This window comes from Hippopotamus amphibius, chromosome 7 (genome assembly GCF_030028045.1).
Source record: "Hippopotamus amphibius kiboko isolate mHipAmp2 chromosome 7, mHipAmp2.hap2, whole genome shotgun sequence".
NCBI lineage: Eukaryota > Metazoa > Chordata > Mammalia > Artiodactyla > Hippopotamidae > Hippopotamus > Hippopotamus amphibius.
Window position 1 is genome coordinate 875,035 of NC_080192.1, and position 26,972 is coordinate 902,006.

The 26,972-nt window shown below is 62.3% G+C and overlaps 1 protein-coding gene across 8 annotated transcripts in view; it reads left to right on the top strand.

Annotated features, from left to right (window-relative positions):
• The window catches only part of BRD1 (bromodomain containing 1), a 35,636-nt gene extending 12,508 nt beyond the window's left edge, over positions 1-23,128 (top strand). For 2 of the 8 annotated variants that reach the window (XM_057741656.1, XM_057741655.1), the window contains exons 3-13: positions 822-978; positions 5,886-6,017; positions 6,355-6,483; positions 6,817-7,129; positions 8,601-8,861; positions 13,557-14,051; positions 19,650-19,791; positions 20,171-20,298; positions 20,587-20,696; positions 20,919-21,073; positions 21,706-23,128. In XM_057741656.1, the coding sequence (XP_057597639.1) occupies positions 822-978; positions 5,886-6,017; positions 6,355-6,483; positions 6,817-7,129; positions 8,601-8,861; positions 13,557-14,051; positions 19,650-19,791; positions 20,171-20,298; positions 20,587-20,696; positions 20,919-21,073; positions 21,706-21,889 (2,206 nt within the window). In that variant the 3' untranslated portion in view covers positions 21,890-23,128. Of the gene's footprint in view, positions 1-821; positions 979-5,885; positions 6,018-6,354; positions 6,484-6,816; positions 7,130-8,600; positions 8,862-13,556; positions 14,052-16,094; positions 16,283-19,649; positions 19,792-20,170; positions 20,299-20,586; positions 20,697-20,918; positions 21,074-21,705 lie in introns of those variants that run through there. The other 6 variants (XM_057741657.1, XR_009054689.1, XM_057741658.1 and 3 more) reach the window with 6 other exon arrangements.
• The last annotated feature ends 3,844 nt before the right edge of the window (positions 23,129-26,972 follow it).

Here is a 26,972-nt window from a genome sequence, read left to right on the forward strand (position 1 = left end):
AGGAAAGGGTTGTCGTGGGTCTGGACGTGGCAGAGCTGAGGGCATCAGCGCAGTGATGTACGACTTAGGAATGGTGCTTTCAGAAAATTTGCTCTTGAAATTCCTTAATCCCTGTCCTGAAACGTTGATGTTTGGTGCGCAGTGAGGAAGCCGCCCCGTCCTGTCGAAGTGTACTTCCCGACTGCATTTGTGCCCTTCCTGAGGCATGTTCCAGCAGGGAGAGTGGCGACAGGGACCGGGAACCTTGCCCCCAGGGGTTTTACACCATCTTCGTGTCCCCTCGTGGAAACGTTTTTACAAGTCCTTTGCGTTTTACAGTCTCTGAAAGGATGGAGTCTCGCACGAGGCTTGGAGAGGCGCAGAGTCGTTTTGGTGACGAGTAGCTCCCCCGCCCCCAGCTGCTTCCGCCTCCACTTGCCCCACTGCTTTTCCTCTTTGAGGGGACCGGGGACCCTACGGCCCCCACCCCCGTGAGAGCGAGCGGTTCTCCAGGGTCGGTCACGCCTGGGGAAGGTCGGTGCGCGTGGACGTGCTGCTCCGAGGAAGTGGAAGCGCCGGGGCCCCCCCGTTTTCCTCTGAGAGGTGTGGCCTGGGGGCTGCCGGCGCGATCACGGGTGGACGCGGCCTGTGGGCAGGTGGAGGCCGGGCTCGTTCCCGCGGAGTCAGGGAGCCAGGTGGTGGCGGTGAGGGTGCCGCGGCTGAGAGATGCGGTGGGGACGCACGCGGTTTGTTAAAAGCAATGCTGTCGTTTCTAGTTTCCATGATGAGAACGTGTCCGTGTCCTGCTTTACAGCTAAACTCTGAGTTTTTCCGTGTTCTAGATTAAATAGGATTGCGAATCAGGTGGCCATTCAGCGGAAGAAGCAGTTTGTTGAGCGCGCCCACAGCTACTGGCTCCTCAAAAGGCTGTCTAGGAACGGAGCCCCCCTGCTGCGCAGACTCCAGTCCAGCCTGCAGTCCCACAGAAACACGCAGCAGGTACGTGGCCCGCGTCCCCGGGGTCTCTCTCACCCTCCAGCGCCTCTGAGGAGCTCGGAGGATGCAGGCTCAGGTGCGTGGCTGGCCTCTCGGGCCCGGGCTCCTCGGCCCGAGCCCCAGTCTCTCTGGTTCTGGAGGCACAGGGGACCGTGTGCTGTGTTAGGTCAGGGGTCCAGGCAGTGCCTCCATCCGCGTCGCCTGCCATCCTGCGGTGTTCTGCCTCTTCCCGACCCTACCCGTCGGGGAGGCCGGGGAAGCCTCTACCCAGCTGACTGTGTGGGCGGGGGATGCCCGGCACGGTGCAGAAGGGATGCAACTCGGGGGCTGCGCTGAAGGCGACGAGGGCCCGGACGAGCAGGGGAGGAGAGAACGAGACCAGACTCACACGTCCGTCTTGGCGGTTGCTCTGGGGTCACAGACCCATCTGGTGTTGCAGAGCATTTTTCTAAAAGGATGGATTTAGAAAGGAAGAGGTTGGTTCTGTGAGACCCAGACGAGCAAGGGCCGTCTGCCCGCTCATGCTGAGGGGCGCAGCCTGCTAGGACTCAGATGCAGCGCGGAGCCTGGACTCTGCCAACCCTGGGCGCACAGCGGGCCCCTCCTGCCCAGTTCCTGTCGGGCTGTTGTGGGCCGCCTACCCCGTCGTCTAGAAGGCTCTGCTGTCTGTCCCTTTGCATCCTGAGCTGCGGTGGCTGAGCGAGTCCAGGGGAACGCAGTGCCCTGGGCGGGGGGCCTGGGCTCTGTATCTGGCAGGTGGGTTCCTGGTGTGTGGGGAGCTCCCTCCACTGAGTGCTGGTTGGGGCAGGACCGCCTGGCGGCCGGGAGAGTCCCCATCCCTGATAGTCCCCACACTGAGTGAATCAGGGCTGCTTTCATCCCGTTGTTCGGAGAGCCGCTGCTCCCCGACTCCGCTGTTGCTTCTCCTTGGCCCCAGGGTGAGCCCCCGGCTGAGAGCCGCCCTCTGCCCGCACTGCCCGGCCTGGACGGGGACGTTTCCTCGGGAGGCCTCCTCTTAGCTTTCCCAGTCCTGCTGTGCTGACAGGGTAGGTCATGCGCCATCACTAACACAGTGGGATGCTCAGCTAAATTAGTTTTGGATTTTTTAATGTCTTTGTAATGCTTTTTGACATCCAGAGGACCTGCTGAGATCCTGGGCCTCTACGGGGTGGGTGTGCCCCCGACCCTCCTCCGTGTCTGGGGAAGGAGGCACTGTCGGCCTGTGGGGCGTCTCAGACCCGCTGCCCCCGAAGGAGTGATGAACGGGCCGTCCCTCCCCCGGTGGTGCTGGCGCCTGCAGTGCCATCCGAGTCCCCTCCCCGGAGGGGTGGCACGGGCCTAGGCCTCTGTGCAGACCCTGCGCCGCCACCCTTGGCTGAGGACGCCGAGGGGTGCTGCGGTGGGCCCCGCACCCGGGGCTCCCTTACCCGCGGCCCGCAGCTGTGCTGGGCGTGCGTGTAGAGGCCGCGAGGTGCCGGTGCTCAGCTGCCCCGCGCCCCCTCCCGCGCCCTCCAGCGGCGGGGCTGCCGAATGCTCTGTCAGGTCCTGCGGCCCGCCCTGGGGGCCGGGGCTGCCCGTGCTTACCGATGGGGGTCTGGCCCCCAGGACTCTTCCTCAACCTTCCGTCACAGCCGGGCCTTTGTTAGCGACACAGTGCCTGCCCCTCCCTCTTCCCCTCGGGGCACAGAGTTCAGGTCTCCGTCCGGCCCTGTCAGGACACGTGCCCTTGGGCCAGGAGGGTCGGCCGTGGGTGGGGCCGTCCAGGAGGCCGCAGGGCGGGCCTGAGGCTGGCTGGCTGGCTTGGGGGCTGTCTCCCGCTCCACGGGGGGGGGGGGGGGGTGGGGGGGGGTGGGGGGGGTGGGGGCGGGACCCAGGGGCAGAGGGCCAGGCAGCAGGGAGGCGGGACAGGGGCTGAGAAGTGGGAGACACAGGAGTCTCGTCCTGGGGCTGGGGTGGGGGCTGGGAGTGGCGGCCCGGGGCCTGGGCGGGGGTTGGGGGCAGGAAGCTGGGGGGTGGGGGCACGCGCTCGCGAGGTGCCTGTGTGCACCTGGGGGGGGCGGGGGGCGGAGGCCCTCCCGAAGGAGCACATGCTCTCGGGAGGGAGGCCGGGGCGTGGACTTGAGGCCAGTCGTGTTCTGTCCACATCCTGCCTCACACGGGGGGAATTTGTGATGACGGGAGAATGGGCCCACAGGACACGGGTAACGGAAGGGTCCGCTCTCTTGGCTGAAGGAATTGGCAGGAACCACAGAGATGTGGGTCCTTACGCCGTAAAGTGATCCCTGAGGTGCACCTGGGCTTGCCCAGGAGCGGATTCTGACTGGGTGGTAGAGAGCTCAGCTTTGCGGCCTGTGGGGGCCGGCCGCCCCCCGTCCCCCTGGCGGCGTGAGCTCCCGCTTTGAGGGAAGGATGGGAGGCGGACAGGCGGAGGGGCTGCACCCAGTTCTGTTTCCTGCCCATCCTAGCGAAGGGTGACTTCTGGGTGCGCCTGGAACATTGTTTCACACAGAACGTTTAAGGCTTGGTGTGATTTTGATGTTTTTTGAAAGTTTAAAAATACTTGGTGTTAGAGTTTAAACTGACTCATTTATCTGTGTTTCTGGGCACCTGCCCTGAGGCGGGCCCTGGAAGAGGGCAGGCGCGGCCCTCCCCTCCTGCGGCAGACCTTCACACAGCCGGGGTGAGCTGGTCTGGGGCAGGCGGGGCCTCAGGTTGCTGGGTGCTGCCGCTGGGTGCTCCTGGCCGCCACCTCCTGGGTGCTGTGTTCAGAGCCCACCAAGGCCTGGCCTGGCCGCCAGTGCAGGACCCCGTGGCGGTGACCCTCCCTGGAGCCTGTCCTCCGCCATCTGGCAGAACCTGCTGGGGGGGAAGGGCCTGCAGGCCTGTGCAGGGGGAGGGGTGCAGCTCCTGTCTGCCCTGCCCTGTCCTGCCCTGCCCTTGAGTGAGCACGTCACCAGCTCACCTCGCTGCGCCCTCCTGTGGGAGGGTGTCCCCTGTCCACTGTCTGGTGGCTTTAGGACAACGTGGTCGTCATGCAGTGCGGGGGCAGGGCCTCTCGATGGGCACCCTGCTGCTGCTGGCATCCGCGTGAGGGGCCCAGGTGGCTGTCCCTCAGGATCTCATGTCCTTGGTCATGTCCTGGGAGTTGGGTGGCCATGCCGGGGCCCTCACCCCTCAGAGCTGGCCTGCCCTGTTCCCCCAGCTCAGGGATTTGATCTGACCTCGTTGGTCCTGACCCGGGGTGGGGGGTGTTCTGGTCGTCTCCCTTCCAGGCAGCGGGTGTCCTCCCTTCTGTCGTCGGGTGGATGTTGGCTCGATTGCAGACAGCATCTTCTGAGATCCTCTTTCCTGATGGCTTTATGGCGCCAGAAACGACTTCATTACTATCCCAGTTTATGGAAGCTTCCAGGGTCGGTTTCATGTAGGAAATAAAGACCACTCGAGCCGTCAGAAACTCAGGCCCTGTTGTGCAGGAGAGGCCCGGGCCTTGGTCAGGTCTTGCCAGCAGGTTCCTCTGTGGCGCGGCTTTCGTGTGTGAGGAGGGGGGCCCTGCAGCCGGGGGCGAACGGGCAGTGAGCACAGCAGGTGGGCACCAGGGGCTTGCTGGGACTTACTGGTGTCCTCTGCCTCACCTGGGTCAACAGGCTGAACGTCCTCTGAGCTGATGTCTTCAGTGTCCGTGCCAAACCAGCAGACAAGATGGTTTTCAGATGCTCTTGGGGAATTGTGTTTTCTAAGCCTACCTTTTAATGTATTTACTGGCCTTGTTTGTACAGCTGATGTCACTGTTAACTCCTATTTGATGCCTGAGAATTTCAGATAACGTGATTGGAATCTGGTGTTGCTGGAGGACCCCTGGTGGAGAGGAGGCTGTGGCCCAGCCCGCAGCCCTGCGCGGCCCCTCGGCCTCACTCTGCTGTGGCTCCCAGCAGAGCGGCTAGAGGGTGCCTTGTAGCTCTCCTCGTGGTCCTTTGCCTTCACCCTCAGGATCTGGCCCCATGCGCGGTGGCCTCAGGGTGGATCCCCACCGTTTCCGCCCTCAGGGCAGAGTGCTCCCTGCTGCCAGGGTTCAGGGTTTGGACTGGGGTACGCATTGGGGGCTGGGGACCCCACCTCCTGACTGTGCTGTTTCAGCTCTGTCTGGAGCGGGGTGGAAGCCCAAGGGGCAGAGGGGGCCGGGGAGAGAGGAGGGCCTGAGCGTTGTGCCTGTGTTCCGGAAACCGACGCTGGGTGCTGCCTCTGCTGAGGCTGGAGGCGTGTGTGTCCAGGAGGGCAGCGGAGAAGGGGAGCCCAGTGGGCTGCTGTGATCAGAAGGGCCCCGACACCGCTGGGAGCCTTAGCGGGGCCCGGGGTGGGAAGGAGGTGAGGGAGCCCACCTGCCCCTTCTTCCTGGAGCTGTGGTCGGTCAGTCTTCAGCTGAGACGCCGGCACCGGGTGGGCTGAGCCTGTGCGTGTGGCCTTCCTGGTGTTGCCGGGCACAGGCAGTAGCAGGTGGGCCCCGGGAGCTGGGGACAGGCAGCAGTCCTGAGACCCTCTGGGAGGAGTGTGTTGAGGACGCCAGGTCCTGGGCAGAGCCGGGGACTGGAAGGAAGCGGGGAGGTGCCCGGCGGCGCGGGCAGGTTAGCGGGGCGGGAGCGCTGGGCCGCTGGCCGGGCAAGGGTGCCTGAGCTGAGCCTGCCTGGTCTCTCCAGTCGGCGCAGCCTGGTCCCCAGCCCTCCCTGCTCAGCCCCATCCCTCTCCCCCAGCGCTGGCCTGGAGAAAGGCTGGTGGCAGCGCGCGCGCACGCATGTCCCCAGGAAGGAGGCGCGCGGTGCCGAGCCGCGCTGGGGAGGGGGCGCCCCGCCGGGGCGTGGAGCCCTCCCTCCGCGGGTCTGTGCAGGGCACAGGGCCGACTCCGTCCCTCTCCTCAGAGAGAAAACGATGAGGAGATTCAAGCCGCCAAAGAGAAGCTCAAGTACTGGCAGCGGCTGCGGCACGACCTGGAGCGCGCGCGCCTGCTCATCGAGCTCCTGCGCAAGCGCGAGAAGCTCAAGCGAGAGCAGGTGAGGCCGCGGGGGCGGGGCAGCTGGGGGGCGGGGCTGCGCAGCCTCCTGGGCCCCGCAGGCCTTGCCCCCTGCCTCCTCCAAGCTGTCCTCCCTGGTGAGGGGTGCAGGCGGCTTTGGGGGGACGACACTGACCTCTGTCTTGAAGGAGGCTGGCTGGCGTGGGGGCGGTGTGTCCAGTGCGGGTCCTGGGAGGCTGGGTGGGGGGGGGGCACCCCACGTGTGCCTTTAAAGTGGGCCCCCGTTGGCCACGGCTGGTGCCCAGCCCTCGAGGCGGGCAGCGGCCTCTCAGTGGGCGGGTCCCCGCGGGCGCTGAGACGGGCGCGTTGGCCCCCAGGTGAAGGTGGAGCAGATGGCCCTGGAGCTGCGGCTCAGCCCGCTCACCGCGCTGCTGCGCTCCGTGCTGGACCAGCTGCAGGAGAAGGACCCGGCCCGGATATTCGCCCAGCCAGTGAGCCTGAAGGAGGTGGGTGTCCTCGCCCTGCCGCCCCCCACCCTTCCTGGCTCTGCCGTGACCAAAGGGACGTAGGCGGAGCCCCTCCCAGCACATGCCTGCCCGGTCAGGGGACGGGTTCCTGCGTTTGTAACTGAGGGGCCTTGGCTGGGAGGGTCCCTGGAAGGACCTGGGCTTCAGTTTGGCGTGTCTCGGTGCTGCCACTCGGTGCTGCGTGAGCGCTGTGCGTGTGTTCACCTGTGTGTATGTGCACGCGTGACTGCCTCACGTGGCAGGTGTGCTGGTTATGTAGCGTGAAGGAGTCCTGTTTTCTTTGTAAACGGTTGTTTTCCTTCCTGAAATCAGGTGCCGGATTATCTGGACCACATTAAACACCCCATGGACTTTGCCACAATGCGGAAACGGTTAGAAGCGCAAGGGTACCGGACTCTCAGGGAGTTGGAGGAGGACTTTGACCTCATCGTGGACAACTGCATGAAGTATAATGCCAAGGACACAGTGTTCTACCGGGCCGCCGTGCGGCTGCGCGACCAGGGCGGCGTGGTGCTCAGGCAGGCCAGGCGCCAGGTGGACAGCGTCGGCTTTGAGGAGGCCTCAGGGATGCACCTGCCCGAGCGGCCCCCCGCGGCCCCCCGGCGGCCTTTCTCCTGGGAAGACGGTAAGCACGGCTCTCCGGGAACAGGCAGGAGGGTGCTCCCCTCGCGGACGCTGGGTAGGCAGGCCCAGGAGATGGGGTGGGAGTCACCCACTGACTAGAGGTTTTTTAGTAGCCTCGTGGAAAAGGGAAAAACAGGCAAAAGTTATTGTTAGTAACTCGATTGTTAGTAACTCTTTAACCCAGTACGTGTAAGTATTGCGATTTTAACCCATAAATGACATACATGTTACGGAGGATTGCCTTCACTGGTTTCTCTTTGCCGTGTAGTGTGTGTTTTACATTCAGTACATCTCTGTTCAGAGCAGCCACGTCTCAGGGGCTCACTTGAGAGACACACATGGCCCGTGGCCCCGAGCGGGACTGCCCAGGTTGCGCTGATACAGACCCGGAAGCAGTGTAGTTGGGGCCTTGTGCCCAGGTGGGCCCTGATGGACTTGTGAGGACGTCTTGTGGCCAGAGGAAGGCTGTTGCTGTGTTTGGAAGTGAACAGGGAACAAGCATGGCACCCTCTCCCCTGGGTTTGAGACCTTGCAGGGCGGCCTTGGAAGGGGCGCCCTGGTGTCTGCTGACCCGTCTGACCCTTGGAAGCCAGCTGCCTCTCTGCGTGGCTCTGCCCCCATAGAACTCTGGGGCCAGGGGCCTGGGGCCTGGGAGGTCGGGCCTTGCAGGAAATGGCTGGGCAAGTCAGCACGTGCGGCTTGCGTACGTCTCCGCACCCAGCTTTTCACAGAGGAGAGGATCAGGGGTGAGAAGTGGAATCTCTTTCTCCCGTAGCGTCGGGGTGGCCCGAGCCCTGTCCTGCGGTGCTCCTCTGCCTGAGGGTGGGCCAGATGCTGTGAGGTTTCTCCAGGGACGTGATTTTTGTTTCCATGAACCTTCTTATCTGTGGAGTTTTGTTAGAACGCTTTCTTATTTATCTCCCTGTACTGACGTCTTGTTCCTTTTGTCGATGAGCGGATGCTTTAGTAAGAGGTTTGCCTGTGGAGGGAGGCTGTTCCTTTGTCTGGATGGTCCCACGGCCGTTTTTGTCCCCGTTTTATTTGCAGGGGGTTCTGTAGACTTGTTTGGTTTCTTAGGCACCTCTCGCTGACGTAAGGTAATCTGGGCTTTATGAATTTTGGGGTTTGGCTGACATTGAAATTGCTAGCAATTTTTGTAGTAAATGTGCATTAAAGCTCCAAATTATCTGTGAGTTTTGCAGCCCAGTTTTAAAAAAGCCACACCACAGCCTGGGCCTGAGGCTTGAGCTCAGACACCCGTCGCGACGCGCAGACGTCGGTGCTGGCGCCCTTGGGAGTGCGCTCCTGCCTCCGGCCTCTCCCCGCGCTCCTGTCTGGCGCGGGCGGCTGGTCCTGGAAGGGGGGCCCGGCGTCCCGGGCGCCGCCCCCGCTGCCGTGTCCGCCCGTGGCGGCGGCTCGCGTGGGGCCGGCAGGGTGGCCCGAGGCGGCTGACGCCTTGTGTCTGCCCGCAGTGGACAGGTTGCTGGACCCGGCCAACAGGGCGCACATGGTCCTGGAGGAGCAGCTGAGGGAGCTGCTGGACACGCTGGACCTCACCTGCGCCATGAAGTCCAGCGGGTCGCGGAGCAAGCGCGCCAAGCTGCTGAAGAGGGAGATCGCCGCCCTGCGGAGCCAGCTGAGCCAGCAGCACAGCCAGCCCTCGGCCGCCGACTCAGGTACTGCAGGCTTGGAAGAGGACGGTGCCCGGCTGGGGCAGGAGACCGGGGAGGAAGGTAAGCACGCTCGGGGCGCGGGCCAGGAGCGCAGGGACCCTTACCACCGCTCGGGGGCGTCTCAGCCCGGTTCTGGGACGCTGGCGCAGGAGCACGGCTTAGGTCCCCGCCCCCACTCCCGGCCTCGCAGAGCCAGGCGCTGGCGGGACGCGGGCACCACCGTGGGTCGGGTCTGCACAGCGGGGCAGTCGTGGCGCCAGGCGCCCAGGGCGGCTGCGCGGAAGGGCTGGCTGCGCTGCCCTCCCTCCGCCCTTGCCGGGTGGGAGGGCCCGCGTGCTCCGCGGGGGCGGGGCGTGGGCGGGGCGTGGGCGGGGCGCGCCGGGAGGAGCCCTGCCCCCGACCCGCCCGGGCGCCAGGTCCGCCTGGGCCCCGGACGGGCCCTACAGGGGGACTGGAAGCTCCAGGGCCGGGAGAGGGTCCCTCCGCTCCCGCTCTCCTTGCCTCACGGGCGGGCCAGCACGGCTCCGGCAGCACCCTAGGCTGTGGACTCACACTCCCTCCCAGCGCAGCTGTTAGCAGCTGTTTTATGGTCTTTCTGATTTTTTTTTTTCTGCCGCAACTGAGTAAGAGTAGCAAAAACATTGATAAAGTGAGACACAAAGTTGTCCTACGCGTTGCCTTTCTAAAAGAGTCATGGTCTGCTGTGGACGGTGCCAGCCTTGCCGGCCCTGCCCTGTCCTGGCGGTGAGCGCCTGTGCTTCCTGTGTGGGTGCCCGCGAGGGGGCGGTGGGGTGTTGGTGGGGGTCTCTCTGGCCGAGCCGTGTCCTGTGTGTCCTGCTTCTTTAGCCAGTTGCCTGGGGCAGCAGTGGGGCAGGAAGGACCTGGAGCCCTGAGGTGTCCCTTCTCTTAGAAAGTGGCCCGGTGGGTACAGCTGAGTGACTGCCGCAGCCTTCTCGTGAGGACCTCGTTGTGTGGGTGGCCCTGCTGTCGGCTGCAGCTTCTCTCAGGGGTGCCGGGAGTTAAGTTCGGCCCACAGAGTCTGGGGGAGCCTTGCTGCTGTGTCCCCCGCGCCGGCCCTGCCTGTGGGGGTTTGGTTCTGAGGAACTCTGGCTCACGGGGACCCTCGCCATCTGGGCCTACCTGGGTTCTCGGGCGGCGCCCCTTTCTGTGCTCTCGGGGGTGCCCGGGGTGCAGGGTGGCCCCCGGTCGTCAGGGCCTGGGGCGGGGGCCTGGGCGTGGGTGCGCACTTGCCTCCCGGCTGCCCTCCGGCTGAGCGGGGAGGACGTGTCAGCAGGTTGGCTCGCCGTCATCAGAGCAGCTTCTCTGAGCTCTCCTGCTAGGCGGCCGTCCCCGGCGGGCCCCTCGCGCTGTTCTGTGGGGCCGGGCCCGTGTCAGGGGAAGCAGGCGCGGCAGACGTGAGCGGGGACGGCCCGGAGCCGTGCTGCTTAGAAGGGACACGTGGAAGGAGACAAGCGTGGGTGCAGAGGAGAAAACGGTGGGCTGCCAGAGAGGCCGGGAGGAGGGTGGGGGTGGCCCCAGTGAAGTGGCAGCCAGGCTTCCAGACAGTGGGGCTGGGGTCCGTGTGGGTCACACAGCGGTCAGGGAAGGCAGCGGGAACAGCCGTCTGTGAACAGGCGTGGAAGCGTGTGCTTGGGAGCACGGTCCCAGGGCAGAAGTCAGGAGTCTCCTGAGAGGCTGGGCACCACGCTGTCACGCATCACACTTCAGAGAGTACTTATTTCTCTGCGTCCGACACAGTCTTAGTTGTGATTTGATGGTCTCGGGGCTTCCATTGGAAACTCGGGCAGGGAGGAGACGCTGAGGTCAGGCCTGAGGGCCCGCAGGTGTGGGGTCCGTGCCGCTTGGGGTGGGTGCCTGGGGCAGGTGCCTGTGGCCTCCGCCCGAGGACTGTGCGCTGCTGGTTTGGGGCCGTCAGCCCGGGAGCCTCGTGGCCAGGTCTTCAGTTTCACATGAAGTTTGGCTTCCGTTGAGGAGCAGTTGGGGGCAGAACAGTGAGGACAGCGTGGCTGCGGCCGTGGGCCTCAGAGTTGCCGAGGGGACGTTTGTCTCTAGTTGTCAGGTTTTTGGTCCAGTTGTCAGGTTCGAGCTCTGTCTTCGCTGTTTCAAGACTGCGCCCATCTCCTTCCCTGGGGGCTCCAGAGGGGCTGCTGGGGTCAGCACGGCTGAGGCTGGACGGCGGGGCCCTGACTTGGGAGGGTTGGTGGCACAGCATCCAGACAGGTGCCACGCTGGGTCCCCAGGCTGCTCATGGCTTCAGTCTGGCAGCGTTTCGTGGGCGGGCTGGCTGCCAGGGGTGCGGGTGGTGGTGGAGCTGCCCTGCGGACTCCCCGGAGCAGCGGGGCAGGGGGTCGCCCGAGCGGTGCCAGCGTGCGGTGCTGTGCTGTGTGAGAGCTGCAGTGGACGGGGTTGCAGAGGCCGAGTCTCATGCTTACGAATTCTGAGGTTGTGCGTTCGTTTATGCCACGAACGAATAGAGCTCATTCTGGAAGTCAGTCGAGCTCGTCTCACGCGCATTTAAGTGACGTGTGATTGTTAGCAGCGTGACTGTACGGGAACTTTGGTCCCGTGTGTTGACTCCGTGGGCAGGCCCCCCAGGGCCCTGGTTGGCACCTGCTCTGTAGGTGGCGGGCAGCGGTTGCGGTGGTGCAGCTGTGGGGCCAGCAGGCACCGTGCTGTCTGCTCTCGTCTGATGGGCGAGGACACCGAGGCTCAGGGCCAGTGGCTGGCGAGGGGCCTACAGCTGGTGGCGGGAGTGGTTTGCACCACCAGGTCACCTGAGCAGCTTCTGCCCTTGACCCCCACACCCCCACCCTGCATCCGTGCGGCCCCCGGAGGCCTGGGACGTGCCCTGCGCCACAGCACCGCCTTTGGGGAGGAGGAGGGTCGGGGGGCCCCTCCGATGAGGCTGCCCCCAGGGCTGAGTGTGGACGTAGTGGATGCTGTGGACTGTGTGGTCCGGGGCCTTGTGTGTGCAGCCAGGTCTGTGGGCGCCTGGGGGGTGGCTGCCCTGAGGTGGGAGCGGGCGCCTGGGGGGTGGGGCCTGAGGTTGTCTTAGCCCGTGTGCTGAGTTGCCGGGGCGGGGGGGGGGGGGGTGGGGGTGGCGGTGAGGGCGGCGGTAGTGGGGACCCTCCACGGAGGGAGGAGGGGTAGCGCCGTCGTTGTTTTCCCCCTTCCCCAGCCCAGGTTCAAGGCCGATGCTGGCACCTGGGTGTCAGGTCAGCAAGAGAGCCCCCGTGGGGCTGGGGGGGGGGGGGGGCGGTGGTGGGGGTGGGGAGAGGAGGCCTCTGCTGGGAAGGGAAGGAGGAGGGCCCCATCCCCGGGGAGAAGCCCTGGGAATTCATGGTGACAGGAAGCCTCCCGGTGGTCGCTCTGCACGTCCTTCGTTCCCACCGGGCTCCGTGTTCCCATGTGGCCGTGAATAGTGGGCGGGGGGCTTCGTGAGCAGCTGTGTGCCGTCAGTGGGACTCATGCCCTAGTGTTTGCACACGTGCACGAGATGAGTTGGTGTCTCTTTCTGAAACGGACGTTCCTAACAGCTTTTGGTCGAGGAAAGGCTCTCCCCTCGTTTTCTGAGTCGCTGTCACGTGTCTTGACAGGCTCTGAGTGGCATTTGAAAGCGAAGGCGCCTCTGGGGCAGAGCTGACCACGGCTGCCTGGCGGAGCGCTTCTGCAGTTCGGTGCCACCCTCCTGGGGTCTGAGCCTGGCTGGCTCTTCCCAGCATAAGTTAGAAGAATTCTCGAAACATTTGCTTGGAGACATAAGTGAACTTTAGAAGTTGTGTAGCTTTTCATTTTCAAAATGACTTTGGATTTGAAATATTAACTGCATGTATTTCGGATGGTTTTGGGGAGATGTGCAGGTTTCATAAGATAGAAACTGTACCTCGTGATAATGTGTACTGCCTAGTGTTTTTCCTGTTTTCTGTCACACTTCCTGAAGCCAGAGTCAGCCTTGCCTGGAGCGAAACCTCGGTGGCTTATTCCAGCGGGTGTGCCCGCCCCGGCCAGCCCCCTCTTCCCTGGAGGGGCTTTGCCAGCCGCCCAGAGCCTGGGGCTCACACACTGGCTCTCAGGCTGCTCGTTTTTATGTTAGTAATGTTTAAAAGCCTTTCTTGAGAGGTTCACATAGTCTTTGTCCAACGATTGTTTTTAGTGTTCAAGTGAGACTTAAAAGAAAGAACTTAGGTGGTAGCGTTTCCGAAGGTGGCACAGCCGTTAGTGTGTCTGAGGACAGAGTGGGGCGTCCTCCTGCTCTCCTGGGACGTTCTCAGCCACTCACCGCTCCCTGTTTTTTGCCATCGACTTAGCATGCCCTGGTCCGAAATCAGATTTACATGCCTGTCTCCTGCTTGCTAACCGAGCGGACCGGGTCAGGAGGGGGGCGGCCCTCTTAGAGCCCCTTAGTCACGTGAAATATTTTTCTCCCTCAAGGTAAGTACATGTTGATTGCAGAAATTGTCATGAACGCGAATGATGTGTCGATGCAGGCGCATGTGCGGTGCCCTTCGCAGGGGTCTTCAGAGGGTCACTCCGGACACCTGGGCGCCAGGCGCCGCGGCCCGGTGTTAGGGAAGCGCACACAGTGTGGCCCGCGGCTGCGTGCAGACAGTATTGTGTGATGCTGTGTTTCCTTGATTGAATTAGTGTTTGGTGGACTTCACATTGATAGTGAATTTTATAATAGACTTTATACTTATCAGTTTTCAAAAATCACTTTATTTATAATTTTTTCAGGAGATAAATCTCCCCCTAAACTTGAACCATCAGATGCATTACCTCTTCCTTCAAACTCGGAGACTAATTCAGAACCACCAACCCTCAAACCAGTAGAACTCAACCCAGAGCAGAGTAAACTATTCCAAAGAGTCACATTTGGTAATGAGTCACATAGCACTTGCCCTCAGAGCGCACTGGTAATCGGACACCCTGCAGAGCCCACCCTCGCCAGTAGTGGCGCTGCGCCGGCGGCGGCCTCCGCGGGGGCGGAGCCTTCGAGCGATGTAAACAGACGCACCTCTGTTCTCTTCTGCAAATCGAAAAGTGTAAGCCCCCCAAAGTCTGCCAAGAACACTGAAACCCAGCCAACTTCTCCTCAGCTAGGGACCAAAACCTTTTTGTCTGTAGTCCTTCCGAGGTTGGAGACTCTTCTGCAGCCAAGAAAAAGGTCGCGGAGCACCTGCGGCGACTCCGAGGTGGAGGAGGGGTCCCCGGGAAAGCGCCTGGACACAGGTAAATGCCGCGGGGTCTCGGGGCGGAGCGGGGCAGGGGGCGCCGGCGGCGGGGTTGGCACGCGGTCGTGCGCGTGAGGAGTCGCACGGCGTTGTTCTTCGCGGAGCCCCCCCTCGGGGTGGCCGCGGGCCGGGGCCGGCCTGGCCTGGGGGCCCTGCTGCTCCCTCCCCTGGGGCGTCTGGCCCCGGGGAGGCTTCCGGGCGCGGCCGGGCGCGGCTGTGCTGAGCGCGTGGGTCCGGGCACCGGGCACCGGGGGTGGCGGCGGGCGCCCCGCGGGCCTCCCTCTGACGTCCGCGGGGCGCGGGCTGAGTGCGGCGCGTGCGCCCCTGCTCGCGGGCGCGCTCACGGCTCCTCGCTGTCCTGCGCGGCTGGGTTGGCGCGTGCGCGGTGGGTGATCTGCGAAGAGCGTCCTTGACAGGGCTGCTCACTCAGCACTCAGCCTCTGTAGGTTGTGTCTGATGACCTCGCCCACACGTCCACGGGCCCGCGTGCCGTCAGGAGTGTCCCTCTGGCTGCGTTCGCGGGAGGCACCTGTGCTCTCCCTGCTCTTCCACAGCCTGCTGCCGGCCTTCCCGGCGGAGGGCCGGGGCTTCTGTGCCGGCGAACTAGCCGCCTGTCGTCCGTGCCTGGGGGCTGTCTCCCGGAGGCGTGTCCGAACCTCCTTTGGTCCTGGACGTGGACCAGAGCCTGGCTCGTGTCTGCTGTTGGTCCGTGGGTCACATCTAGACAGAGAAGTGGGTCTCCTCCTTCGGCGCTTGAGTCTGAGCCGCGAGTTGGCGGGGCCGGCTGGGGTGGCCGCTGGCTGGGGTGGCTCGGTCCCAGGCGTCCATCCTGGAGGGGCGGCTTACCCAGAGGTGCGTCGCCTGCACCTCAGCAGACGGTTCTTTTTGTCGCCAAATAAACGTCTGCAGGTGTCATTAGTTTCATTGAAGTGTTGTGTATACTCTTGTGCTTTTATTTTGATGGGTCGATACGAAGTTGGGGTTTTCTGATAATCTGTTAAAACTTTGTTTCTGAGTACCGCGAACTGCTTGGCCGTTTCCTGGATGCAGATGCGGGGGACCCCGTGTCCGTGCTCAGGGCTCCTTAACCGCACTGGCCTCTCAGCCACATTCAGCGACGCGCTCGGCTTGGTTTTTACGCGCACGGGAGGTCCCGGCGTCTGCACCGGGGGCGAGTCAGGGCGCCGTGTCCTGGCACCAGACGCGCAGGGCACTGTGGTCAAGGGCCCCGGCGAAGCTGCCGTCCGAGGGGTGGGCGGCCGGGCCCTGAGGTGGCCCTCGCTCACCGGCTGTTCTTCTGGTGCTGTTACCCTCTGTGGGCCTTCCACTGTCGGGCTTTCAGGGGCCTCTTGGACTCCCTCACCAAAGGTCCCTTGTAGGAAATCACATCCGCTCCTTCCGGTTTCCGCGTCCGAGCTGAGGATTTTGCAGGTTTTCCGTGGCGACGGTGAGGCTGGTTGTTTCTCAGGCCTGGCGTGAGTGGGCCGGGCTGCGTCTGGAGGTGTCGGCTGCCGTGGCCCGGCTCGAGTGGAGCGCTTTGCTTCCTGTCCCGGAACGGCGGTGCCCTCAGCCGTGCGTGGTGGGTCCTCTCGGTGCTCGGCTGGCCCGTCCCCCGGCGTCTGCTGGGCTCCACGGCCGGGTCTCTTGCTCTGAGCGGCAGTCCTCGCAGTCTCGGCACTTGGGGTGTTCCGATACCTTCTGCTTTTCCCAGAGGTCCGTCCGCGTGCTCTGCCTCGTAGGGTGTCCTCGGGGGCCTCCTGTCTACTCCAGGTCACAGCAGACCCGACGTGTTCCCTCCGGGCGCTGGGGCCTCTCGGCGTGCTGGCGCCTCCTCCCGGAGCCGGGTCTCCTCCCACGGCCGCCGGCTGGACCCTTGCTCGCTGCTCCTCTCGAGGCGCCTGCCGCGTGGCTCCCGTTGTGCGTGGCGGGGTGTGTGCGCACGTGCGCGCGCGTCCGTCACCCGTGTCCGCAGGCCGCTCAGGGAGGAGGCTGCTCTGCGGCGCCTGCAGTCAGACTAAATGGCTTTTTCGCTGTTTTCCAGGTTCTCATTTTAACTACTAACATGCTGGGTAGTCCCCTCTTTGGACCCTAATTGTTTTCTCTTGCTCACCCTGGACGGGAGCTCTGCACGCGGCCCGCTCGGAGCACAGAGGAGCCCCGCGCCCTTGCCCGTCACCTCACTCTTGCGGATGACTCTGGGAGCGCCGGTTCAGCCACCCTCCAAACAAAACAAACACCAGCACTGGGAGGAGCCCCACCCCACCCGCCCCTCTGTAAGTCAGCCGCACGCCCGCAGGTGCCAGGGCCGCGCCGTCCTCCAGCTGGCTGGGACTTCGTTCGGCCTCCCCACGGATAGGGTGACCGTGCCGAGGGAAGCCTGGGGCCACGGTGCCCGGAGACCCTGCTGCGTCCACAGATGATGTACGTGGACAGAGCTTCTGACCCGCCCTCGGCCAGCACAGGACCGGGTCTGAGATGACCAGGGGGTCTGGGTCGGGTGCCGGGCTTGGGAAGGACTGCGCAGGCCACGCTCGGCTCCGGACCCCGTGGCATCGGCACCGCCTCCCCTCGCCGTCTGCTGTCGGCGCCTCTGCCTCCTGGTTTCTGCCGGGGCTCCCTCCTTGCTCACCTCTCCTCTGACTCCTCCCCCCGGCCCTGCCCGGGGGTCTCTGGTCACCACGCCGAACGCCTGCTGCCGTGAGTGGACGTCCTGGCCGCGGGCGTGGGGGTGTCCCGTGCTGGGTGACCCGGCGAGCCTTCCACGCTGCTGCGTCGTCTTGGAGCCGATTTGGGCAACAGCAGGGTGTGGGGATCTTACCTGCTGTGCTTCTGTGTTTTTATTGAAAGGTGGAAAAACGCACAAAAGATGCAATTCTATTGCCAACAGTGAAAATAAAAACTTGTAACTAAAATAACACGCACACCCCCAGCTCCGAGAGGCCGGCTGCAGTCCCTGTGCCTGCAGGCCCCAGTACCGTGTTGCGGGAGGGGAGCCCTGGGTCCACCCTGTGTGGCCGGCGGGGAGCGCAGCCCCTCTGCTCGCTGAGCCTCTGGCTGGGCTGCCGGCACGGAGAGGGCGTGGCGGGGTGGACCTCGGCGCCCAGCACGCCTGTGGGAGGCCCTGGGTTGCCACAGCCACTGCCGACCAGAGTCCCGGGGGGCCAGGGCTCCCCACTCGGCGTGTCCTCCTCTGGGGCAGAGAAGGGGGTTGAGACTCCAGGCTGCCTGCTCAGTCGTCCGAGGCGTCAAGTCTGAGTCCCACGGGCTCTGGGGGTGCAGCTCACGTGTGAGGGGCGTCGGCCTGTCCCTGAGGCACTTTTCACGGGGCACTGACCTGGCGCTTGGTGTTTAAAAAGGCGCCCACGTGTGCTCCCGCGCGTGGCCCCCGGCATCACGGGGACGCCTGCTGTCTGCCGATGGCTCTGGGCCCGCCTCTGTGCGGACCTGCGACCCTGCCCCGCTGAGTGTCATCTCAAGCCCCTGCAGGGTCTCCGGGCAGCGCGGGGCGGCATGCGGAGCCTGGCCCTGTTGCAGCCACACAGCCTTGTGCCCGTGGGTGACGTGGGAAGCCCTGCGTGACTGACAGTCACCCGGGGAGTCTGTGGCCTTTGGGTCCTCGTGTTTCCTGGTCGAGGACTCCCCACTCCTGGATCTTCTCCCCCCGGTGTCACTTGTCACCACGCGTGCCGTGCAGGTGACGTCTGGGCCGCCTCCCTGGGGACGTCGCGAGGGTGGCCCGGCTGGAGCCGGAGCTGGTCTCCCCTCCCCTTTCCCCGCGCTCAGGAGGCCCGTCCTTTGTCTGACCTTCGCCAGGTGTGTCCTGTGACGGGTGCCCTGCCCCTCCTCTTGTCCTTCCTGGCCGCCGCCTTCCTGCCTGGGGATGGGGGTCGTGGGCGGCAGGCGCTGTTCACCCTGCACCCCAGCTCTTCCCAGGCGCGGGTGCCTGTCTCAGGCGGTGAGATTCCCCGCCACCTTCCAGGGCTGCTGCGCCTGCTCTGCTGGGAGGCGGACGGACAGCTCGCTGGGCCGGCGGGAGGGCGGGCACGGGGCAGGCTGCCCCTGGCTCCGCTTGGAGCGGCTTCGTGGCTGCACGTCCTTGACCCCCGGGCTGTCGCCACAGAGTGTCTGGACCTGGCCAGTGTCGGGCGCTGTCCCGGGCCCCCAGGGCGTGCAGGTGGGGTCTTGTAGCCCGGCCGGTGCTGCGCGTGCACCTGCGTGACCGCGGCCCCTCCTGGCGGACCCGGGCCCCGCGGGCTGGGATGGCGAGGAGCGGCCTCAGCCCAGCCGCTCTGTTTCGTGGGCCTGCTCTCTTGAGGTAGTTTGGTCCAGGTTCTGAAAATGAGTATAGCGCCCCCGACTACCTGCAGTTACTACTTATGAATGTGAATCAGGTTTAGAGTGGAAAGTGCTGAGCTTGTCTTACAGGCGTGGTGTTAAGCGCGCCGGAGACAGAGCAGGCCGCCTGACCGGTTCGCTTGAGGGGGTTGGGGGCTGCTCTCTCTTCAGGAGCAGCAGAGCTTGCTCTGTTTCTGCGTTTTTACCTCTGGGCTGCCATCTAGGTGTACTCACCTGTATTTGTTTATAGAAAAATATGTAAAGCAGATGGGAAAACCCTGTAATTTGGCCAACTACGTCAAGAAAGTTTTGAAGAAATGGATTTTAAGATTTTTGAAGCGTGAGGAATGGGATTCTTTTTTGGGAAAAAAAAAAAAAAAAAAACATGCCGTCCCCTGCAGCTGTCACACCCAGAGGGGCTGGGCCGGGCCGGGCGGCGCCTGCCGGACGGGGCTGTGGCTCCCGGCACCTTCTGCCCTGGGGTGGGGGTGCTCGGTGTCCTCCCTGCCACCTGCTGGTGTCAGGCTTTCAGGGGCAGGATCTGTGCTTTGGCTTCGAGATTTGCCTTGATCACAGCGCCTCTCGGACGCTAAGGTGATGCCATTGGCTTGTTGGGCTGCTTGGGTGTATGGACCTCCGTGAGCTCTGGCCTCCTGGTGGCGCGTCCTCACCCGTGTGCTTTGGTGCGGATGGTATCGTGGCTTCTGGACACGGCACCCACACGAGCCTGGTGCTCGTCTTTGGGTTTCAGAGGTCTGAGTGTTTTGAGGTTCCTGCTAGTGCTTTATTTTGAGAGAAGGTTTTCTTTAGACGTGGACGTGGAAGGAAGCCCCCGGATCCCCTGGAAGCCCCTGGGCGTGGGGCGGCTCCTGTGGCTCCCCTCCATCCCCCCCAACCCCGCCCCACCCAGGGCCCCTGCCCAGACTCAGGGCCTCAGTTGGCGAGTTGGCGGGTTGGCGGGTTGGCGGGTGTGGAGCCTCCAGGAAGGAATTGCAGGAGGCCCTCTTTGCCTTAGTGGGGCCTGTCTTTCAAGAGCACCTTCTGGAGACCAGCGTGCCCCGACTTCTCCGTGGCTTGTCATCTTCGTTTGGGCCCCCCCACCCCCGTGCCCCCGTCCCCCCGTGCACCTGTCCGCGTGTTCTGAGTGTGCTGGGTGCTGGGGTGCGTCTGTCTGGCACTGTCCCTGGTTCAGAGAGGATGGTGGCGTGGGCGCCTGCCCCGTGGAGCTGAGCTCAGGGCCGTGTGCACACCTGTGTTGCAGGTCTCGCCAATGGCTTTGGGGCTGCGAGGAGTGAGCAGGAGCAGGGGCTGGGCGGCGCCCCGGGGAGGACGGCTGCGCCTCGCCGCCGCTGCGCCTCCGAGTCCAGCATCTCCTCCAGCAGCAGCCCGCTCTGCGACTCCAGGTGGGCCCCGCCCTGCCCCGCCCCACCCTCCCGGGGACACTGCCCCTGTTGCACGTTAGTCCGCTTTGTAGAATTTAACCAGAAGTGGGAAAGTGTAACACAGCTTGCGAACGTGTGAGCTACGTCCGCACTGGGCCTTTTCCTCCCGAGTTTTGTCTTTATCAAGATGGTGGCCGAAAATTCTCTGGCCGTGCAGTGGTTAGGACTCTCACTGCCAGGCTTGGGTTCTGCCCGTGGTCTGGAAACTCAGGTGCCACAGGGTGGCCAGAAAAGAAAAGAAGGTGGCCCGCACGGCCTCGCTCCTCCCCTCCCCTCGTGCACGGGGTGGTGCTGCAGATCCCGCAGCCAGGCTCTGACGGGCCTCTCTTTCCCGCCGAAGCTTTGGCGCCCCCAAGTGTGGCCGCGGCAAGCCCGCCCTGGTCCGCAGGCACACGCTGGAGGACCGCAGCGAGCTGATCTCCTGCATTGAGAACGGCAACTACGCCAAGGCGGCCCGCATCGCGGCCGGTGAGTCTCAGCCCGCGGCCACCTGCTCGCTCCTGGAGGGGGATGTGTCGGGAACCTTGAGGCAGAGGTCCCGGGGCTGGGGAGGGCTGGGGGCACAGGGTGACACAGTGTCACAGCCTGGGGGCGGGCGTAGATGCTCCCGGCACCGGGGCGGGCACCAGGCTCTCCAGCCCTCAGGCCAGGGCGCCCGCCGTGTCTCTCCTGCCAGCCTGGGGCGGCTGCGGGTGTGTCGGGTCCCGGGGGCCCTTGCCCTTGTGACTCCCTCCTCTCCCTCCCTCTCCTCCCCAGAAGTTGGTCAGAACAGCATGTGGATTTCAACCGACGCCGCGGCCTCTGTTCTCGAGCCCCTGAAGGTCGTGTGGGCCAAGTGCAGTGGCTACCCCTCGTACCCGGCCCTGGTGAGCCACGGAGCACGTGTCGGGGCGCGGGGGCGCCGAGCCAGCTGGCTGTGTCCCTGGGCCTGGAGCAGTCCCACCGCTCTCGGGACAGGTGTCCTGTGACCACCTCCTGAGAAACGGACGCGGGGGTGTTGGGGTGTAGAGGTGTGGCTGGAGCGGCCTGGCCTGCCCCAGGGCGCGGGGGGTGCGGGCTCCGTCGTGACCCCCGTGCTCCCTCGGCAGATCATCGACCCCAAGATGCCGCGTGTGCCCGGCCACCACAATGGGGTCACCATCCCGGCCCCGCCGCTGGACGTGCTGAAGATCGGCGAGCACATGCAGACCAAGGCGGACGAGAAGCTCTTCCTCGTCCTCTTCTTCGACAACAAGAGAAGCTGGTGCGTCCCCGCCGGGTCCTGGGTGGGTCCACGGGCGCCCTGTGGGCCTCTCGCGGGCTCCCAGACCCCTGCGCGTGGCCAGGGGACGCCCCCGCTGGGCCGCGGTCCAGACCCTGAGCCGAGGGCAGGCGGGAGCTGCCCCCTGCGCTTGCGGTGCTGGGTGCCTCTGCGCTCAGCACTGGGAGCCTGTCCGTGCCGGAGGCTGCGGGCTGTGCGACCGGCTGCGGTGCCCCGTGCAGCTGCGTCGGGTTTGTGTGTCTTGCTGACCCCTGCCCGTCTTCCTCTCCCCCCCCCCCCCCCCCCGGCCTGCGCCGCCCCCCTGCTGGGTTCCCTGTGGCTCAGCGGGTCTCCCCGCCCCCCTTGCCGTGGGAGTGCACGTGTCATGCGTGTGTGCGTGCCTGTAGGCGCGTGCCCCTTGGTGGTCACTCGGGCAGCGTGTGGATGGCTGAGGGTCCGCTGGGAAGTGATGCGGAGGGAAGGAGGGGACCGCCGATCCTGCGTTCGCGGGGCTCTCTGAGGAGCTGCTTGGCCTGAAGTGCGCGGCGGCACGGAGGCCGGGTGCATGTGGTGTGGTTGCCTTGGGGCAGGTGGACTCTTGCGCGGGCCTCACGGTCTGTTTTCTTCCCTCAAAGGCAGTGGCTCCCAAAGTCCAAGATGGTGCCTCTTGGCATCGATGAGACGATAGACAAGTTGAAGATGATGGAGGGGAGGAACTCCAGCATCCGGAAGGCGGTGAGGATCGCCTTCGACCGTGCCATGAACCACCTGAGCCGCGTGCACGGGGAGCCGGCCAGCGACCTCAGCGACATAGACTGACGCGGCCGCGGCCTTGTCCATAGTGTTGATACACTGTACATGCTGTATATTGTTCACCACTTAACTTATTCTGACTTTTAGGTGTAGTTTAATTCTTTTTCCTGGGGAGGGGGAGGTTTCTTTCCCAGTTTTCTACGAGGCCGTCCCCGTCGGGCGCTCTATGAGTGGCGTGGGGCGGCCCCGCGTGTGGCTCTGTGCCCCTCACAGGTCGTTCTGGAGGGCGCTGCCAGCGTCACTTTCTTGGAACTGTAGCCTTTTTTTTTTTTTAAAGACTTTTGAATGTTTAATAATTTTGTAAATCATACTCTTTACACAGAGTACCACTTATTTAATAGATGGGATGTAAATTTACGATGACAAATGTGTATTTTAAGAGAGAAAATGACATTATTTTGAAAGGTACTTTGTGGAAAGAGGTGGAGAATACGTTTATGCCGCGCAGCACTCGCGAATCACCAAAAACACTCCGCCGCCCCCGTGAGGGCCGGGCGGGCGCTCCCTCCGGGCCAGCCTCGCCGTCCTCCACCACCCGCCAGCCTCTGCCTGTGCGCCCCAGCCTCCCACGGGTGTGTCTCCCAGCGGATTATTTATTGTAGAAAGTGTATTCATTTGCTTTATAATGAAAAATAAATTTGCGAAAGTATATTGATACGCGTTTTTATACAGGCACATGGAAATTCAACTTGCTTCGGGAGCAGGACGTGTTGGTTGTTGTATAAATGACTCTGGCTGTGTGTTCTTTGATTTTGTAACTTGTAATCTTTTGTTTACAATGAGGGGCTTTCTGTAACTTGTTTTAATTTAGAACACTTTGGTAGCAATAGAAACTTTGGATACATTTTTGTATGGTACATGTGATGTATATAGAATTAGTACTTTATTTTTATTTTTAAGAGATAAAGCATTATGTTAGGGGAGAAGGTAGGGTGGGTTTCCAAAATTGCATTTTTTATATTAAAAAATAAAGTCAAGATTTGGACGGTGTGGCGCTTTCATTCCTACATCACTAGGATGCCGGGTGGGCGTACGGTGCAGCTGGCGGCCGGGCTGGGACCGGGGCAGGGGTCCCTGCAGCTGAGGCACGTAACACGCATTCATCTCAGAGTGTCGTGGGTTGTCGTTATTTATTATTTTACGTAATCACATTTTTATTTTAAAATGGTAGTTTAAAATTTTTTAATGTTTTTTTTTTTTTTTGAAGTCTCCGTTGTTTGTAACATCTCCATAGAAACTTGAAAATAAAACATCTTCCTTTGATAGTTTTGTCCCGTGTCTGACGGACGCTTTCTCTCTGCTGTGGTTCCGGGGTCCTCTCGGAAGGCCTGTTGGGGCTGTGTCGCCGCGGGCGAGGCCCTGGCTGTGGTCAGAGAAGGGACAGGAGGGATAGAGAGACGGGGTCTTCACACGCGAGCCCCTGAGCCTGGAGCCGCGCCCAGGGCCTCCTCTGCCTCTAACACCCTGGAGTCGAGGTCACGCCGAAGGTCAGGGAGGGGCTGCCACGCCCTGAGTCCTGCTGCTGTGGATTCCTTAGAGCCTCGCCACCCTGGCCGCCAGGATGTGTCTGGGCTCATGGGGGGCGGGGGAGGGCATGGGGGCTCCTGTTCCCCGGCTCTGCCCGTCCGGCTGGAGCCGGCCTCTGCCGCCACCCTGCCTCCCGGGAGTGCCCACTGCCCCCACTGGCGTCCAGCTTGTCCCTGTCCCTGTCTGTCCCCGGCTTTGTGGTGTCAGCACTGAAGTCAGCATCCCGGGAGCTCCTCACCTGCACCTGGGGCTTTCGCCAGGCAGCGCTCGGCCCCGGGGAGCCCCCATCCTGGAAGCTCGCTCAGCCCAGTGCAGACCGCCTGGCTCCACGCTGGGCGTGGCTGTGTCTTGGCTCCAACCCACAGTGTGGGCTTGTGGGGGGAGGGGGCTGGCGGTGGACCCCAGTGTCTGGGGCCCTGCTGCCTGCCCGGATCAAGGCCCGGGGGGTGCTGGGCTCCCGGCTGTGGCTTCCTTTCCTGAGATGTTTTACAGGATGGGGCATTTGCCCACAAAGTGCAGCCTCCGGGGGTCAGACTCCAGTCTCTCCTCCTGTTGTGTCCTGCTCATCTTTCCGTAGTTTAGAAAAAACAACGTCGGATGTACATGCAAGGATGGAACGGTGGAAACTTCAGAGGGCGAGGTGAGCGGGTGTCGGCCCGGGGTGGCCCTGCTCGCCGTGTCCTGCTCTTCTGTCTCTGACCCGCTTCTTGGGCTGTTTGAGTTTCTGTCCCTTGCAGGGCTCTGGGTCACAGGGAGGTGTTCTGGGCCTGCGTGGAGACAAGGCCCGGGTGGGTGGGCAGCGTGGTGGCTGGTGGGGGGTGGGGGAGGGGGAGGGGTTGCCCCAGTGGCTGCTTGGGGAGGGGCCAGGTCCCGGAGGAGCCCTGGGCAGGTGGGCAGAAAGGGCAGCTTCGGAGTGCAGTGGGCCTGGGGGCGTGAGGGCCCCTCAGGCCGGAGCCCAGCCCAGGAGAGGCTGGCCGTCTTTCCTAGAAACTTGCTGCCTGGGGCCTGGGCCCTATAGCCTTAAGGCCACAGGTGGACACTGGGGTCTCGTGGTGCGGGCAGTGGGGCTTGAGCCCCCTGAGTCCCCGCATGACAGACCTGCATGGCCCCAGCGCCCAGCTCCCAGTGCAGCGGCAGAACTACAGCCCAGCCCTGGGGCGTTTCGTGTCCAAGGCTGTGTAGGTGGTGCCGGTCACGTGTGTGGCTGGGGCTCCCGGCCCTGTCCCCCCCCAGGCAGGGTCCGACCACGAGGCGCAGACCCTCCCCTGTTCTGTGGACGGCACTCAGGCTTTCTCTGAAGCAGACAGGGATGCTCGCCCCTCTCCCCCCACAAGCCCTCTTGGAGTCCACCTTCCAGGTGTGCTCTGTGGGTAGGGCAGACTCCCCACTCCTGGGCCAGGTGCATCGGCTGCTTGGGGCAGGAGGGAGCAGAGGTCTCCCCCAAACCTTTCCCCCAAAACCAGGGGATGACCCCGGGCTAGGCAGACTGTCCACACCCCTGGCACCCCACAGACTTGTGGAGTCAGGTCTTGCCAGCCTTGCTCGGACCCTGGACCCTCCTGGGACCCCCCAGAGGAGCACCACTGGTGTGCAGCTGAGGCCCTCAGAACAGGACTCCTTGAGCCTCATGCTTCCAGAGCCGAGTTCTGTGGTGTGGGGAGCAGCCTCTTCCACAACACCTGCCACTGAAGGAAGGGGTGGCTGAGATTCCAACTGGCCTCCCCCACCACATTCTCCTTTTGTATTGTAGTGAAGCCTCTTGCAATAACGGCCAAACCTCCAGGCTCCCTTGCGGCTAGGTGAGGCCAGGAGACCGGATCAACGGGAAGTAACAGGGAGCGTCACTTCCAGGAAATGACCTTCCGGGTGGGAGGCGTTTCCTCCTTCTGCTGGCTGGAATGTGGATGTGGTGGCTGGAGCCAGAGCAGCCGTTTTTTGATTATGTGGAAAGTGGCAGAGCCACAAGATTGAAGGAGCCTGGGCTTTTGATGCAAGCAAAGAGCTTTCCTGTTGTGAAATACAATTCATATTTTATGGCAAGACAAGAAAAATTTAAACAAAAGTTTTCTCTGCCCTATGGCCCCCTCTCTACCCCTTACTGTGCATTGTGCGTCTGCATCATGCGTCGACCAAACCTTCCCCATCGGCAGAAATACCTGCTCAGCCACGAAGAGTAACATTCTCCCAGCATCAGTAAGACAACTCCTTAAAGATAAATTTCCTTCTTGATCTCCCAAGGGGCCACGATGACGCTTAGATCTGGGTTGTGCAAATTATCAATAATAACTCATTTGATGTACAGACTTCTGTCTGGAAAACCTTATGTAACTGCACCTTAACTTGTGATGGGCGGAACAGATCTCAGAGCTTTCTGAGATGCTCTTCCTGGGTTATAATCCTCAAATTTGGATTGGATAAAATGTTCCATTTCTTTTATACATCAACTGATTAATTTCTCGTCGATACTAGCAGTCCTGAAGATTTTTTATGTGATAGAAACATACATTTATTCCCTCTAAAGCCATAGTTGTTTTCTTTACAGTAGGTAAATTTCAAATGGGTCAAAATGAAATCATTAAAATTCCAGAAAAAAAATCATGGAGTGATTATTTATAACCATGGAATGAAGATGATCTTTTAAAATATGATGTGACCTCCAGAAACCATAAAAGAAAATATCAACACATTTAACAATGTAAAATTAAAAAGTTTGTTCGTGCATGGTCAAAAAAGTCCCATCGTTCACCATGTCAAAAGACCAATTAGGAAGAATATTTGCAACTCAAACCACAGAAAAAGGGCTCATTTCCTTAAGAAATAAAAGTTCTACAAGTCCGTTTTAAAAAGACCAATAGGATAGAAAAAAATGGGCAAACAGTGGAGTCATTTCACAGAAAAGTAAATACAAATGGCTCTAAACATATTACAAAATGCTTAATTTCACTCGCAGTAATAGAAATGCAAATTAACACTGTACCATAGAGGCCATTTCTAAGCTGTCAGGTTGGCAAAGAAACAAAACCACAGGAAATGTCCAAGGCGGGGGAGGTGAGCCCTCCCAGACACTGCTGGTGGGCGCATGGCGGAGCTGGTGCCCCTGGAGAGGAGTCCACACTGGTCATCAGATGAACATCCTTTGACCCAGTGGTTCTAACGCTGAGCGTTCATCCTTCAGAAATATTCTCACCAGTGTGAAAAGACTGGCGGCAGCATTTTGGTAAAAGCAAAAGGTTAGAAACAACCTGAGCGTCCCTCCACAGCGGAGTCCTCAGCAGCTGGTGCAGAGTGAGGAGGGCTTTGTACACTGACGGGGAAAATCTTCAAAAGAAAGTGTCAAAAGCAAAGCACGGAAGAATGCTGTCTGTGTCAAAGGGAGACTTGCTTGCATTTGTGGGAACGGAGTGCAGAGACCCCGATCCCTGGGAGTGTGTCCAGAGCCGGGTTGGCCAAGGGGGTCTCTGCAAGTGAGGCTGGCGGGGCCCAGCCCCGGGCCCCACGGAGGCTACCGCCCAGCCGGCCTGGCCTCCGTGTGAAAGGACGGGGATGCTATGCGGGCAGACAG